The 16,236-nt window shown below is 45.3% G+C and overlaps 1 protein-coding gene across 1 annotated transcript in view; it reads right to left on the bottom strand.

The window, feature by feature from the left end:
• The window catches only part of TDRD9 (tudor domain containing 9), a 143,240-nt gene that overhangs the window by 13,962 nt on the left and 113,042 nt on the right, over positions 1–16,236 (bottom strand). Inside the window, exons 29-32 of the mRNA XM_066572415.1 lie at positions 13,611–13,751; positions 9,829–9,899; positions 9,590–9,699; positions 2,574–2,670 (exon numbers count right to left, since the gene is read on the bottom strand). Of these exons, the coding sequence (XP_066428512.1) occupies positions 2,574–2,670; positions 9,590–9,699; positions 9,829–9,899; positions 13,611–13,751 (419 nt within the window). The remainder of the gene's footprint in view (positions 1–2,573; positions 2,671–9,589; positions 9,700–9,828; positions 9,900–13,610; positions 13,752–16,236) is intronic.

Genomic DNA, 16,236 nt, shown 5'->3' with positions numbered 1-16,236 from the left:
CCCTTGGCAAGGTAGGCTTCCGTAATCGCCGACCTGATCTATCGGGTGGGCACTGGTGAACTTTGGAGTCGGCCGGACCTTCATGAGGGCCATCAGGAATGAGGAACAAAGAATCCGTACAACAGAATGATTATGTACGTATAAAATAGTCCCACAGTGTGTTGACGGCATCAAGCCTGTGCAGACGATGTTCCATAAAGTGTGAAGGCTCCAGACAAAAGAAGGGCAGAACAAAGGAAGAGACCATCTTGGGGAAAAAAATGGAATCGAGCAAAGGATCACCTTGTTCTGATATAGCAGCAGAAAAGGAGACCTGCATGATAGGGCAGTGAGCTCAGAGACGAGGAGACAGATGGAAGTAATTGCTACCAGGAAGACAACCTTCTAAGGGCCCATTTACACCAGCCGATCGCTTAAAAAAAAACCAAAACACCCTAATCAACGATCGTTTTAGCGATAATCGGTGTGTGTAAATGTGCGCCCATTGTCTGCTTTTCGGACACTGCTGGCTGATCCTTAAAATTGGTCCAACATAAAAATCGTCCCTTGCTTTTATCAGTAGTTCTCCATGGGGGAGTGCTGATAGCATTGTTTCCCCAGAGAACAAAGGATAGCCTCTGGCTATTAGCTGCATTCAGTGAAGGCTTAATTTGCATACCTAATTGGTATTTAAAGGGGTTGTCTCCCGAAAGCAAGTGGGGTTCAGCACTTCTGTATGGCCATATTAATGCACTTTTTAATATACATTGTGAATTAAATATGAGCCATACAGAAGTTATTCACTTACCTGCTCCGTTGCTGGCGTCCCCGTCTCCATGGCTCCGTCTAATTTCGGGGTCTTCTTGCTTTTTTAGACGCGCTTGCGCAGAAGGGTCTTCTTCTGGTCGGTCCGGGCACAAGCGGCGTTTTGGCTCCGTCCCCTTCTACGCATCATCGCGTAGCTCCGCCCCGTCACATGTGCCGATTCCAGCCAATCAGGAGGCTGGAATCGGCAATGGACCGCACAGAGCCCACGGTGTACCATGGGAAAAGACCCGTGGTGCATCGTGGGTGAAGATCCCGGCGGCTATCTTGGAGAAGGAAGAAGTCGGAGAGTCGGGATTCGGGCAAGTAATATATTTGTTTTTATTTTAACACAACCCTTGTGTTTGTCCTGCGCCGAACGGGGGGCCTATGCAAAAAAAAAACAAAAAAAAAAACGTTTCGGCGCGAGACAACCCCTTTAAGTAGCTGAGTAGCTACTTAAAGGGGTTGTCTCGCGAAACCAAGTGGGGTTATACACTTCTGTATGGCCATATCAATGCACTTTGTAATATACATCGTGCATTAATTATGAGCCATACAGAAGTTATTCACTTACCTGCTCCGTTGCTAGCGTCCCCGTCTCCATGGCTCCGTCTAATTTCGCTGGCTTCTTGTTTTTTTAGACGCGCTTGCGCAGTCCGGTCTTCTGCTCTGAGCAGGAGCCGCTTCAGCGTGCTCACCGCTACAGCTCTTCTGCGCATGCGCAGACGAGCTGTAACTTCTTGGGAGCACGCTGGAGCGACCATTCTGCTACCATCCTCTCTTAGAGAGGGGTGCAGAAACTTGAGCAGCCCAGCCCAGCAGCCCTGCCGTGAAGCCGCCCATGTAAGTAAGGGGTCGGGGGTGATGTGTGCGCAAGGGGGACTGTATAGGTCCCTGACTAACTGGCGTGGGCCCCTGCTTTGCCCCGGGGCCTAGCGCCGGTTACCTGCTGCCTGGCGGTGGGTGACTCTGGCCCAAGAGCGTGTGCCGTGGTCGGCCGCGTTCAATCCCGAGGCCCGGTCGGTGGCTGTGGGGTCCGGTCGGCGTCTGCGGGGCGTCTGGTTGTCAGGGAGACACAGCTGGTAGCATCTCGGGAGTGCGCACGTCGGGCTACAGCAAGCGCGGTGCACCATGGGAAAAAACCGCGGTGCACCTTGGGGAAAAAGCCGGCGGCCATCTTTGGGAACCGTTTTATAAGTTGATGAAACACCAGAACTGTGAGTAGAAACCGGCTTTAAAAGCCGTTTACACTGCTGCATAGTAATGTATGCTTAAGAAGGGGGACTGGGCAATAAAAAAAAAAGCCACTGTTGCCTCAAGACAACCCCTTTAAATACCAATTAATTTTTATGCAAAATGATTGCAAAAAGCTGTCACTCAAACTGTCCTTTGAGCGATTATCGGCCCGTGTAAACCAGCCTTAAGAAGGCGTTTGTATTTTTAATTCCTATACCCTACTGTATTTTAACTTCGTTCAATAAAAGATTTCAATGAGGGGATACAACTGGGATGTTTCTTGCTCTTTGGGAAATTTTGGTGTTATGATTAAGACCAGACTGAGGTTTCAAGGGGTTGACAGAAGATGGCTGCCTGAGTGAAAAAACTCTGATATTGTTCACTTCTTCAAACAATAAATCGTTTGGTATAAATGGACCAATACCTGATCTGTCTTTGCCCGTTTCCCCCAATAACACAGCTGACAATCTATAATTAAATCGTACTGCAATAAAAAAAAAAAATCCTGTACAATTTGAAAGAGAGTTACCTACTACAGGGTCAGTATATACCTGAGCTCTATCATAGGAGCAAACAGCATGCTAACAAGTGCTGGTAACCCAGGGATGGATGGAAGCAGTGATGTCTCTCTTAACATGAGCATGGACCCTAGAAACAATCATAGGACATGACAGTATAAGCATCTGGACAATTCTCTGACACATTGTAGTACATTTTTATTGAATACCTGACAAAAGATCAGTGAAAAAAATCACCTCCTTGGCTGCATCCTCACTGTGTACAGAGGATTGTATTAGGATCACTATATGCAGATGCAGAGGTGATGAACCAACGAACCAAGTAGAGAGAATCCCAGGGACTTTAGTATTGGGGTCAACAAGTCATATTTTTTCACTCAAAAAACTGACCTGGTTTTGCGAGAGAAAAAAATCATTTTTGTACTTACCGTAAAATCTCTTGCATCATTCGTTAGGGGACACAGCTTGGACTGTAGGTATAGCCATTGCCATTAGGAGGCAGACACAAAGCAGAAAAAGTGCTAGCTCCTCCTAACAGCTATACCACTATGCAGGCACCAAGCTAATCAGTTTGTCTACAAGCAGTAAGGGTAGCAGAGTAGGATATTAAAAATGTATAACAGGTACTGTATACATTATCGCGGGACACTGTACGGGCCCTTGAACATCAGGTTCCGGCTGTTCTTACAGCGGACACCCGGCGGCAGCAGTTCTGACGAGCCGCACCGCTCTTCGCAACTGTTAACACTTTAAATACCGCTGACAGCAGCGGTATTTAATGTGTTAACAGTTCCCACGAGGGGCGCGGCTCATCGGAACTGCTGCCGCCAGGTGCTGGCCGTAAGAAACAGCCGGCACCCGACGTTCAGGGGGCCCGTACAGTGTCTCGCGATAAGATTGCGGGACACTGTGCAGTTGCTAGGCAGCCGAGGGCCTTCTGAAAGGGCCCGGCTTTCAGAAGCCCCGGGCTGCCTAGTAACCGCACAGAGTCCCACGATCTGACTAGACAGGCTTCTATCAGGCTTGATAGAAGCCTGTCCGGTCCCTGCACAGTATGATGTAATGCCACAGCATTACATCATACTGTGCAGGACAGATTGTTCGTATCTTGCGAAGTTCGTAACTCGAACGTTCGCAAGTAGGGGACTATCTGTAGGCTCAAAATAGGAAAAACCTGGGCAGGTGCTGTGCCCCCCCAATGAACGAGGCAAGAAAAAGGTTTTAAGTTACGTATAACGAAATCTGAGTATGTAATATTACGTGCTGCCAAAGAGGCGTCCACAGCCCGAGACGATTGTGCAGTAATATGGAAGAGAGGATCCCTGCCCTTTGCATTGCATGCCTCTACCACGACTACCCTAATGCAGCGTGATATGATCACCTTGGAAGCTGCAAGGCCTTATCTAGGAATCTAGACTGGAATCACGAAAAAGTCAGAGCGCCTGAAAGCAAAAGTTTGAGTCTAATAGATTCCGAACCAAATGGAGCTTACGGAGAGCACATGCCTTTAGATGCAGGTGTGTGGGGAAGAAGGATGGTACCACAATGTCCTCATTGATGCGGCATGACGACACCACCTTCGGTAGGAAGTAGGGCACAGAACGGAGGACCACCTTATACTAGTGTATTACAGTGAAGGGAGGCAGGTCTGAGAGGGCTGCGATCTCTGGGACTTAGCGAATGGAGGTGACAGCAACCACAAACGCCATCTTTTATGCCAAAAGGCAATCTGGGATGTCTCGCATAGCTTCGAAGGCATGAGATTTTAGTGCATTTAGGATCAAGTAAAGGTCCCATGGCAGCACTAGAGAATGACCAGGATGAGCGGCATGGGCAACTCCTTGTAAGGAGGTGCATACGGACGCTTTTCGACGCCAAAGTGCGCTGGAAAAGATGTACAGGCAGATAACTGTCCTTTCAGGGAGCTGAGGCCCAAACCCATGTCTACACCTGCCTGGAGAAAAGAAAGTAGTCGGAAAAGAGCAAAACACATGGGAAAAAAAACAAACAGTCAAGCTGTTGAACGCAGTGTGGCTAAACTCAGGTGGAAGAGTGGTCCCTGCATGAGAAGAAAGTCTTGAAGTGGTCGACTATGTCCGTTTACCATATGCGTCAAGGCTAATCCGGAACCATGAGTACCACTGAAAGACCTCCTGTTTGATCTCCTTGAAATGAACGGGAACAGTGAAAATATGTAGGGGAACTTGAAGTTTGTCCACTGAATTACAAGAGCATCCACTGCCTGCACATGGGGATCCTTTAACCTGGAAAGGAATGTAGGAATCTTGCAATTGCTTCTGGGCGCCATCATGTCAACATCTGGGAGAGCCCATCTGTGGCACAGGTCGTGAAAGGGGTGGAGTTCCTATTCTCTAGGGTTGACTTTATCTCCGCTTAGGAAGTCTGGTACCATTTGTCCACGCCTGGTATGAGGACCGCCCCACCGAGATTGCTGGGAGGTGTGCTTCCGTCTACGCTAGGATTTTTTAAGCTTCCTCCACAACTGCTGAGCTGCAGGATCTGCCTTGATGATTTATGTATGCGACTAAGCTTTTGGTTTCGACACAGACTGGGAATCCCAGCAGCTGATGTGCTAAGTGATGGAGCAACAGTAGTACGGCTAGAAGTTCCAACAGATTTATTGGGAGCGATGACTCCTAGGCTGTCCACTTCCACTGCGAAGTTGTTTAACGTCTTTCCCCATCCAAGGAAACTGGCGTTCGTGGTCAGCACCAACTACTGTAGTATATCAATAAGTATCACTCTTGGTGAACTAGAGGGCCACTAGTTGAGTGACAAAGGCTCCAAGGAAGTCAGATCCTCCTATCCAGCAAGTGTGTGGATTTGCCTAATCAAGAGAGGAGTGTCAACTGGAGAGGCCTGGCGTGAAATTGGATGAATGAAGTCGCCTTGAACAAAAAAGCCATTAACCCCAGGGGTTTTATGAAATGTCAAATGGGGACTGAAGTCCTAATTTGTAAGGAGAGCATCAGTGTCTGGAGTAATTGAAGGTTCCACAATGGCAGCAGAACATGGGAATTTATCATGTCGAAAACAAGGCCCAGAAATTCCAAATGCTGAGAAGTAAAAAAGAGGACTTGGGGTAGTTTATAATCCACCACATATATGAGAGTGCGTGTAGGGTGATGTGGCTGAGTTGGAAGATCGCTTCACTAGGATGTCATCGAGATAGGGGATAGTGACAATCCCCCTGGAGTATAGAAGGGCCATCACTGCAACCAGGATTTTTGTGAACACCCGCGGAGCCGTAGCTAACCCGAATTAGAGGGACACAAACTGGGTAGTGTTTTTCGACTCATGTGAATTAGGAAGATGGTACAATACCTCTGCACCACCACCTATTGGATGACAGCATTCCTTTAAATCAATTTACGACTTTTTAACAAGTCTGTAAAACAATGATTGGGAATAGGAAACCAAGCTAGAAAACCATAGACAGCTGTTTCGAGGTGTTTGCCCATCATCAGTGTGCAGTACGTTTCTGGCTTGGCTGGTGAGAGGCCTGTAATATGGGTCAAGAGGGTGTAAAGCGCACAATAAGTCGCTGCGCTCTGCAAATGGGCATATAGAGGTATGCGCCCTTGATACTGGATGCCAGTAATTCGCCTTGTTGCATAGATGTGATGACCGACTTTAGGGATTCCATGAGGAAATGCCGAACTTTCACATATTGATTCAGTTTCTTCAAATCTAGAAAGGGGCAGACAGACCCATCCTTCGTGGGAACAATGATATGTTTGAATAAAAACTCTCCACGAGTGGAATCGTGACGATTACATCCTGCGAATATTGTTGATCCAAATTGTTGATCAGTGAAGAAGTAGAAAGTCTGGAGCTGAAGAAACGGTACAGAGAGTGGTTGATAAATTCTATGGTATACCCTAAAAAGATGACCTCCCTGACCCAGGCGTCCGGAGACGTGCAAAAACCAGATGGCTCGGAAGCAGGAAAGTAGTCTCCACACCCTGAGTGACTGGCACCGGGGCCGCACTTCTTGTGGAGGACAGCTTAGGAACCTGTGGACAGGGATGCCAGGAGGGTCCGGGGCTAAAGGAAGGCTTCTTCTTGTGTGGTTTTCTTGATATCCGGGAAGACAGATTGGAGCGCCAAAAGGAGAAGAGCCTTCTTCTGAGAAGAGCCTGTTCAGCTAAAACTGTTCTGAGGTAGCTGGGAGCTCTTACCATTCATGGCTTCCAAAATAATGTTGTCAACTTAACGCGAAGAGGTGGGAGTCTACAAAGGGAATTCCTGTCTAGGACCTTTAAGATGCTGCATCAACATCCCAGGATTTCAGCCAAAGGGTCCTTCATGTTGCCGCCAAAACCTCACCAAGGTAGGCCTCGCAGAGCTATTTGCCTGCATGGCTGAATTGTTGAGCAAAATCTGCGAGTTCTTCCAGGAAAGAACCAGAGAGAAGGCCGTGGCGCATTTGCTTGGCGCACTGAGAAGTAGTCCTGCTGAACCTGGTAGAAGCAAAGAAAGGTTGTAGGGACAAACCTACCGCCTCAAAAGCTGCTTTAGCCAACGATTCAACTTTCTTATCACAAGCATCCTCAAAGGCAAAGGCATCCACCATAGGCAGCGTGTTGCGTTTTACCAAGCTTGAAACTGGAAGGTCTACCAGCAAAGATGATAGACATTTCTTTATGGACTCCTCCGGAAAGGGGTACATAACGTCAAAGCGCTTCAGTTTAGTTAAACGCTTGTCAGTGAGATTCCATTCCCCGATCAGGACGTCTAGCTTTTCCTTCTGGGAAGGAAAGACTTTAGGGGAATGTCTTGTAAGTCTGAAAGAGAATTGTCCTGTGGATGATTCAGGCTCTGGAACCTTCACCTGCAGAATGTCCTTCACTGCAGTTATCTAATTATCAGCCAACGATGATAGTTTGGACAATTGTTTCTCATCCAGATCTAAAGAGGAGGGAAGCAGACACCTCACCGTCCGAGCGAGAGTCATCCCTTGGGGAATGTTTAGAGTGCGTCCCAGTGAGGGGTGGGGAGCATGATCAGGCTGGTGGCATGTCCTATTTCTGTGAAACGCCACCGCTGACTAGCCGGCTCTGCTCTGCGCATGTGCGGCTGCCACAAATAGAGCACAGAAGGAGACGCCACAGGAGGTGAGCCGCAAGTCACCGCAGGGGCACGGCAAGAAATATTGCAGTGGGATCCGACCCGGCCGTCTGCAGTCACCCTTATTCATACATGTGAATGACTTAACGATTTCCAGTTTGAACGAGCCAACGATGTATCTGCTTGTATAAGTAGGCTGCCCAAAGAGAGCACAGACATCATTCACTCGTTCAAACTAAACATTGGTCGCTGTAAACGGACCCTTAGACAATGGTGTAAGCATTCACAAATATATAATGCATATTAATTACAAACTAGGTAAGTGCATTATTAACTACTGATGAAGTGTGAATCAGATTCATTAGCCTGGCTTGACATGTTGCATCCACCACACAGCCAAGATGCAGCTCATTAACACTTGCTTTATTCATTACTTACTCGCCATCTCTTCCCTCCAATTGACAGGTCTCTCGGGATGCACAATAACAGAGACTGGTCTTGGCAGTGCCAGGAGGGAGGAGAAGGGTGGGCAGCAGTGAATAAATATTAATAAGCCACACCGGACTATACTCTGTGATATGCTGCAAACTTTCAAAAGTAAGATTTCCAAATCAGCTTGACGGATGGTATAAGTGACAGATGAAATCAAACCATCCATCACTATACCTTGCTGCCAGCAGTTAGGGATCCAAAAGGAGCCTAGTCTCTACTGAACCATTTTTCTGCTATGTCCCGACTAAATGTACTTGAATGGTGTTTCTTAGATTGCAGAGTAAGTGATGGTCATTTTGTCAGGGAGAGAGTATATCCTATATAAAAACTACATAAACAGGTCAATTTTCTATATTATTTATCTGTATAAGAATTGGAACTCTGCTCTTTTGTTAGAGAGCAGTAAGGGCTCACGCCCACGGACGGTGCAGGATACACCCGCAGATTTACGCCACGAGAGTACCGTGATGCTAAACAAAACGCGCCCTCTGGTGATCACGAAAAAACACGCATTTTTCCATGGTCTCCATTAATAGTACATTAATGGAGACCTTCCACGGCGTAAATCCGTAGAAAATAGAACATGCTGCGATTTATTTCCTACTGCGTAAATCTGTGGTAAAATTCTGCATGTCGGCATTGGCTGGCAGAAAAGCTATTAGATTCAATAGAACTGAACAGCTGCGGAATTCTGCAGCGGGAAGCGTGGCACAAATCCATTTGTGGGTATTACTCCCAAATCCCTTGTGGTTGCCTTCACTCAGCTAGAGGGAATGTGTCACCATTAGGTAGTGCCGGTCACACTGAAAATGTCTGCTATATGGATCTGTGCAGTAGACATGGAACTAGTCCTGCATTATCATCAGCGGCAGGCTAGCCACACTCACCCCACCCTCCAGCCAATGATTGTCAGCCACGACTCTCTATATGCACAACAGGCTGATAGCAGTCATCTAGTTGTAGCTAGCCAGCAGCTCATGAATATTAAGAACTACTTCAAGTAGTTCTTTATGCATGCGCTGTTAACTGAGAAAATGCAAGTTTCTCCAAAACTACTGCACAGATGCATACAGCAGGCATATTGCTACAATCAGCGATCCTATCACTAGATTGCGCTGCCCTCAGACAGGGATCAAAAAAAGATTGAGTCTCTCTAAAAAAAAAAAAAAAAAAATTCTAACTGCTTTAGCCAACACTAGGGGGAGCCAACAGATGACAGCGCTATTGGCTAAATTCCAATTGTATAAATCCATCTACAATTAGGTCTCTCTATTGGTGGGTACAAGAAGCCAGCTTTGGGCTAATTTAGATGAAACCAAACATAACTATATAATAAAATGACTTCTAGGATCCTTATTTCCCTTCATGGGAATAAAACGAACAGGCATCGATGAGCCAACACAAACTACTATTTCTGTCCAGATTTGTAAATCCTCCACAAGTAATTATAAAAGTGACACACGTACCAGTTGCATTTACAGACAATGAAGCAGCCACAAACATTCTCTGGTGAGTTGCTTCTGGAGTATCATTGACCACTACAGAGTTAATACTGTCTTTTTCAATCCACACTGATCTAAGAAAGTAAAAAACAGAATATACCAAAAATGAATAGTTGACTAAATCTGAAAATATCTATAATCAAAAAAATACACATGCTTCCAAGGTTCTTAGCTTTTCATAAAAACTGGCGATAAGGTCTTACCTGAATTTGGAAACTCTCATCATACTATGAAACTGGATTTCATAGGGGTGAAAAGGACCATGAAGAATAACCTGAAACAGAAATAAGGAGAAGGTTGCCAACACTGGTCATCCTACCCTAATTATGGGCAGCATGGTTTTGTGACAGGTGCGTGATACTACTAAACTGTCTACATCTGACAACTAGCGGGTGCTTCAGCCGCACAGGAGCAATCATCCCACAGTGAATGGAGGCGGGGCAATCCTCCATTCACAATAAACAGGCAGCAGTTCATAGACGAACGACTGCCTGGTTTACACAGGTCGATGCAGCGGCAGACCAACGGTGATTTTATGGCCTGCATGAAAGATGCGATCAGTGCTTTAATCGCTGATCGGTCTTTCACTGCACAATTACGATGCAAACAGCTTGACCTAATGAGCAGTTTCCCTAATAATCATCCCATGTAAAAGGGGCTTAACTCTGAGGCCAAGCTGCTGCAGATTTGGTACTGCAGATAAGCATAGAAGCTTGCTATGCACCTCTATGAGGTAGTCTTCAGCTGCCAAAAGCAGCCAAGAACAAGCAAATATAGCCGAGGGGGCACAGCACTTGGGTGATCGCTGCAGCCTCCCTGTTCTAGCGATCAGCGTGGGGAGTGAAGGAGGTGTCTCAGTAGCAGGGCCTCCACTGATCAATACTCTTGACAAGTCTCTGACATTTCAAACATTTCTGAAAGTACAGGTAATCCCTCCCCCCCCCCCCTTTTTTTTTTTAAAGGAACGTTTATTTGGCTAAAATAGACAAATGAACAAAAACAGCAGGCATTAAAAAAATGCACATTTTGCTGGTACATCACACTACATGATAACTGAAGAGAAAAAAAAACAGAGAAACAAGTTTCTTGCATACTTGTGTGCATTTCTCATATGGGAGCAGGTGAAAGGACAATAGAAGAGGAGGGGCCGTGCATCAGCAGACCTCTCAGACTTTGGTCAAGAAACTGTTTGGTACCAGAACAGGGGAATTATGCAGAATGTACAAACATTTTGGTAGCAGCTTTATTTTTAACAAATATTTTCCGCCAACTAGAGTAAGTGGAAGAGAGTCCCAGTGCGTCACCATTTCCTCAGCCCAGTTCAGGAGGCGGGCTAAATTAAAGTCGGAGAAGGTAGAGATCTTCACTGACACCTTTATACCCAGGTAAGTTGTCTGAGCTGTCCAGCTCAGTGGGGCGGGAAAAGGGAGCTAAGCTGCCATAGAGTATCGCGATTAAGTGAGTTTTGCCCCAGTTGACTCTAATGCCAGAACATAGGCCAAAAGGAATCAAACATGGCGAGAGTAGAATCAAGAGAAGACTCTGGGCTCTGGAGAAAGAGGGTGGCATCATCTGCATATAGTGCATAAATCTCGTTATTTATGGTGAAGTCCAGACCTGGATCACAAGGGGCAACAAATAGGGCAGCCTTGTCGTGTTCCCCTACCTAGGAGGGACTGGGCAGAAACATGGACATGGTTTTAAAACGGACTACTGGAGAGTCATATAGGATCTTTACGCACATAAAAAGGCCTGGCAGAAATCCAAACCGTTGCATCACTGCCCACAAGTACTTGCACTCTACTGAGTCGAAGGCCTTTACCTGATCTATAAACACCAACGTGGATTACCCATAGTTAGAGTGTTCATATGTCAGATGGTCGAAAAGCCGCCTTAGATTCAGGTCTGTACTTTTGCCAGGCATGAAGCCAGATTGGTCAGGGTGTATAATCTCTTTAAGAAATAAGTTTATGTGCGTCGCCAGTATTTTTGCCAGTTGTTAAGAAGTGTGATGGGCCGACAGGAGCCACAATCTGCAAAATCTATTCCAGCTTTAGGGATCATGACAATTAGGGCCTTAGGCATAGTATCCGGCAGGGCACCATCTTGCAGGATAGAATTGTATAACGTCAGAAGCCGGGGGGCTAGCAAATCCGCATTTTTTATACCATTCCCCAGGAATCTCATCTAACCCTGGGGATATCCTGTTGGGGAGTGACTTGATAGCATCTGTTACTTTATCGATACTCAGTCCCCCATCCAAATAAGTTGCACTACTCCAGCTCAACGTAGGGAAGGAGATATCATCAAGGTAAACTGCTAGTTGTTCATCCGAGCTGCTAAGTTTGGAAGTACATAGGTTCCTATAGAAATGGGCAAACGTTTAATTGACTAGTTTTGGTCATCTACCAAGACTCCCAAAGCATCACGCACTGCTGTGATTGGCGGCAACGACTGATACTCTCTGGTCAAATAGGCCAACAGATGACCATTCTTATTCCCAATCATATGTTGTTCAAGTCCAGGTAAGCTTCCGGGGAAAGAACTGCTATGTACCTGGTTTCCGCTGCAACAATATGGCGTTCCAGGTCCAATCAGGTGGCCTGCAGGGACCTTCTATACTCAGCAGTGGCAGATGTGAAAGATCCCCCAGTAAAAGCCTTAAAGGCATCCCATACAGTTAGCTTGAGACAGTCCCCTCATTGTCCTCCCAGTACATCGCCGAGTCTTGTTTAGCATACTCTCTCCCTGCGCCCGCCATAGGGGACAGAGTCTCCACAAAGGGCGTGAGCCCTATACTCCAAAATCAAGAACCAATTGGAGTGGGGAATAGTCTGATATGCCCCTGGGCAGATAGGACACATCTCGCACGATAGGGAGATAGTCTGTGGAGCTAAAACATAAGCTGATTCAGGAAAAGTTATATGTTAAGGAGTGACGCGAATAGGCTGTGCCATGCGGGTGTCACAGGCGCCATATTTCTTAAACCAAGAGAGAGTTGGGCCAAGTAGGTAACCTGGTTGATACCGAAGCAGCTTAAGTAAAACGGTCCCACGCTGTGTCTAAAATAAGATTGAAGTCCCCCATAAATATTATTGGGGTAAGCTCGAACAAAACGACCCATGCCATCACGTCATTGAGGATTTTAACATCAGCAGGGAGTGGCAAATAAATATTAATAATCATGAGCAGCCAGGAATGTTGGAATATAAATTGGGCAGATTTAGCGACCAGGACACGGATGCCTCTGGCATAGTTGGAATAAGTAGCGTGGTATGCCGAGCCTATATTGGCCCGTTTGAGTGCCAGCATTTTTTTAGCCTTGCAAATGCGTCTCCTGAAATAGTATTATATGGAGGGAGTGAATCTTGAGGAAGATCAAAGCCAATGCTCTCCTAAATTTGGAATTCAAGCCCCTAACATTCCAGGAGATCAATTTGAGCAGGTAGTCTTTAATAATATAACCATATATTAGAGCAGAGCTTCATAGACCTAATCCTTCCTATATTTGTTAGTGTCTCATGTTGGATTTACAAAACCAAACTGATGTAAAGTGGATATCCAATGTGTGCTATGCCACATAGGGCACAGGGGTCAGAAACGCTTTTTTTCTCCTTAGGGAGAGCAACTATACTATAAACTAAGTGAAGAGACTCAAATGGCCATGCATGCTCCTCTGGGCAATATGCAAATAAGGGAGATGGAATAAATCCTCCACAGTGCCACTTATTGAAAGGCAGCATTCCTTCAAGCCAAAGTCAGACCTTTTATACAAGCCTTGTTACAATGACCAGGAATTCAAAGCACAGCCAGACTCCATGTACAGACAGCTGTTTCAGGGTTTTTGCCCTTCATCAGTGTACAGTAGGAGTCTGACTTTGCTAGTGAGAGGCCTGGGACGGGGGTCAGAAACATAGGGCACAGAAATTCAGCTAATACATCCATGTTCCAATGTGCACACAGAGATTATATGTCGTTTTCTTACCTTAATGTTTGGATTTCCAAATTGATTATCCAGCAGCTTGCCCATCAGGTCTTTCTCCTCCTTTCTGCTGAAGCCATGTGTGAGGTTGATCTCACTTTTGTTACTGCTTGAGAACAAATCTGTCAGCACTTCATTGCTTTGCTGGGAACAAATAATTTTTTGTAAAATAATCAGGAGAAAATACTCAACTAATATTCAAACTCCTTTTAATCACTACTTGTTAGGACTAATTTAAAAGACCATATTTTCAGTCTGTGCGCTATCCAAGGCTACAATTGATCAGACTGACAGCACATGGACCCAATTCACACAGGTTTTTTTTTTAACCATTAAAAAAAATTGCAGCATGCATTATTTTAGTCCCATTTTCAGAAATGAAGCAGAAAAGCCACAAACAGATTACAAGGTAAGAAGCATTACTTATGTGACATCTTTAACATTACAAATGGTATATTCTGACGGTAAATCACTATCTTATAAGTGATTTAATATTTGAGACAAAATCTCAGCTAGAAAAGCAAGTGTACAGAACAGATGTCTTGCCCGGGTAATTTTAGCAATGCCACAGGAATCTTCCTTCCGCTTTACAGTTGCCAATCTGTCTATGTTAATAAATACAAATGTCCAATCGCGTGCCATAACAAATTTACATAATAAAATTGACGATATGACATCTAAACATGTTCTAGTCTGTGCCTTCCTAGGAAAAGACCAATATTTCATCTAGACTGCTTTAAGAATTTGCTATCAAACCTTAGTTCCTGAAAATGAGCCGACATCAAAACTACTTTAAATAACTAATTCCAATTGCACACAGTATAAGGCGGAGGGTTGAGGATCATGACAAGAAACGGAAAATGTGCAGTCCAAGACTAATCTAGTCCCTATCACTAGATACAGAATACACAAGAACCAGCGCTCCTGTCACTGATTAGATGCTTTCTGCCCACCTGATTGCTAGTTACTAGTAATTAGTAGGAAATTATAGTACCAGTGTTTCTGGTGCCGCAATGTGCTACACAGCTGTGCTACATGATACGTCCATCATGATCCCCACACATCTCACACACAGCTCTACCACATCCATCCTGACACCACACATTACACACACAGCACATTACAAACACAGATCTACTACATCCATCCTGAACCCACACATTACACACACAGGGCATTACACAAATAGCTCTACTACATCCATCCTGATTCCCACACATGACACACACAGCTCCTGGATACAGTGATCAACAGGGGATATGTGATGACCTCATCACAGGTCCTGGTAGCTGCTGTCAGCTTATCCAGTATACAGTACTTTAAACAAAATTCCAGAATAGCTCCTCCCACAGTAGTGACATCACCACAGATCCTTTAGGCAGCCGGATCTCTGTGGTAGCAGTAGGTCAGTGTCTTCTGTCAGGACTGCTGAGTTGTGTCTGAGATAACAGCTTATTTGTATTCTCATTTTGCTATTTTTGTCCTCCCCTTCCAAGAATCCTAACTTTGTTGTTCTTCCGTCGGTCAGGCGCTGTGTTTTATATATACTGTAGGACCTTCGATGACATCACCAGGGGCGGAGCATGAGAAGCACCCACACACATACATACATACATACTCACTGACAAGTGGTCATTAGTAGTTTGATATTTAAAAAAAGGAAGGGTGGATTCAGGCTCCAGCACAGTTATTATGTAGAACGGATTTTCAGCAGAATCAGGGTTGTGGAGTCAGTAAGACAAACTTCTGAATCTTGTTTCCATACCCAACTCATAAATGGCTCATCTATAATAAGTAGTAGTAATAAATTTAATTAAAGATAATGCTAACAACTGTTCACACCACACGTCCAACACCCTGCACAGACACGCAGGCACAGGAGATTGTTTGACTGAACAAACAGGGGAAAACACAGCAGCCTCTAGCAGAGGAGCTGGTATATATGAGCAGCAAACCTGAGGGATTGGCTGTCTGGAGAGATCCACACCCAGCCAGCTAAATCAACCCTCACCTGTGAGGCTGTGTTGCTGGAGACCCATGAAGAAAAACATCCCAGCAGCACACCCTAACAGTACTCCACCCTTAAAAAAGGGGCCTCAGGAGACTAAAGCACCTAACAGAGACTCGTGGGATTGGCTGGTTAGAGAAATCCATACCCAGCTAGCTCAATCAACCCCCACCTATGGGGCTATGCTGTTGAAAACCCATACAGAATAACAGATCCCAGCAGCACATCCTAACCAAAAGACATACACCAGTTGGGAAATAAGGAGTCAGTTGCCGAACATTAGGCTGCCCCCTACTGATTTTCAATGCCACCTTAATGAACAAAAAAAAAAACCCCGCATACTCTTTTACAAACTCAATCTACGAATATTGACTGTTCTGAATATAAGGTTTGCATAAACTCTGTAATTATTGGCATAACTACATTGCCAAATCTATTTCCACAAAAAACCCTGTCCTGCATTGGTGTTTGAAAAGCACCTCAATTTCACACTAAAATTTGATTGCCTTTCCTATACTAAGGTAAATAGGAAAACATCACAGCATTAAAACGTGTGTGATCAACAGGCTATAACTCTAAAATCAATCACAAAGCACCACAAACTCTGTCAAAAGCTCTAGT

This window comes from Eleutherodactylus coqui, chromosome 6 (assembly GCF_035609145.1).
Source record: "Eleutherodactylus coqui strain aEleCoq1 chromosome 6, aEleCoq1.hap1, whole genome shotgun sequence".
Classification (NCBI taxonomy): domain Eukaryota; kingdom Metazoa; phylum Chordata; class Amphibia; order Anura; family Eleutherodactylidae; genus Eleutherodactylus; species Eleutherodactylus coqui.
The sequence above is the reverse complement of the archived record's forward strand: the minus strand, read 5'-3'. Positions and strand labels throughout refer to the sequence as shown.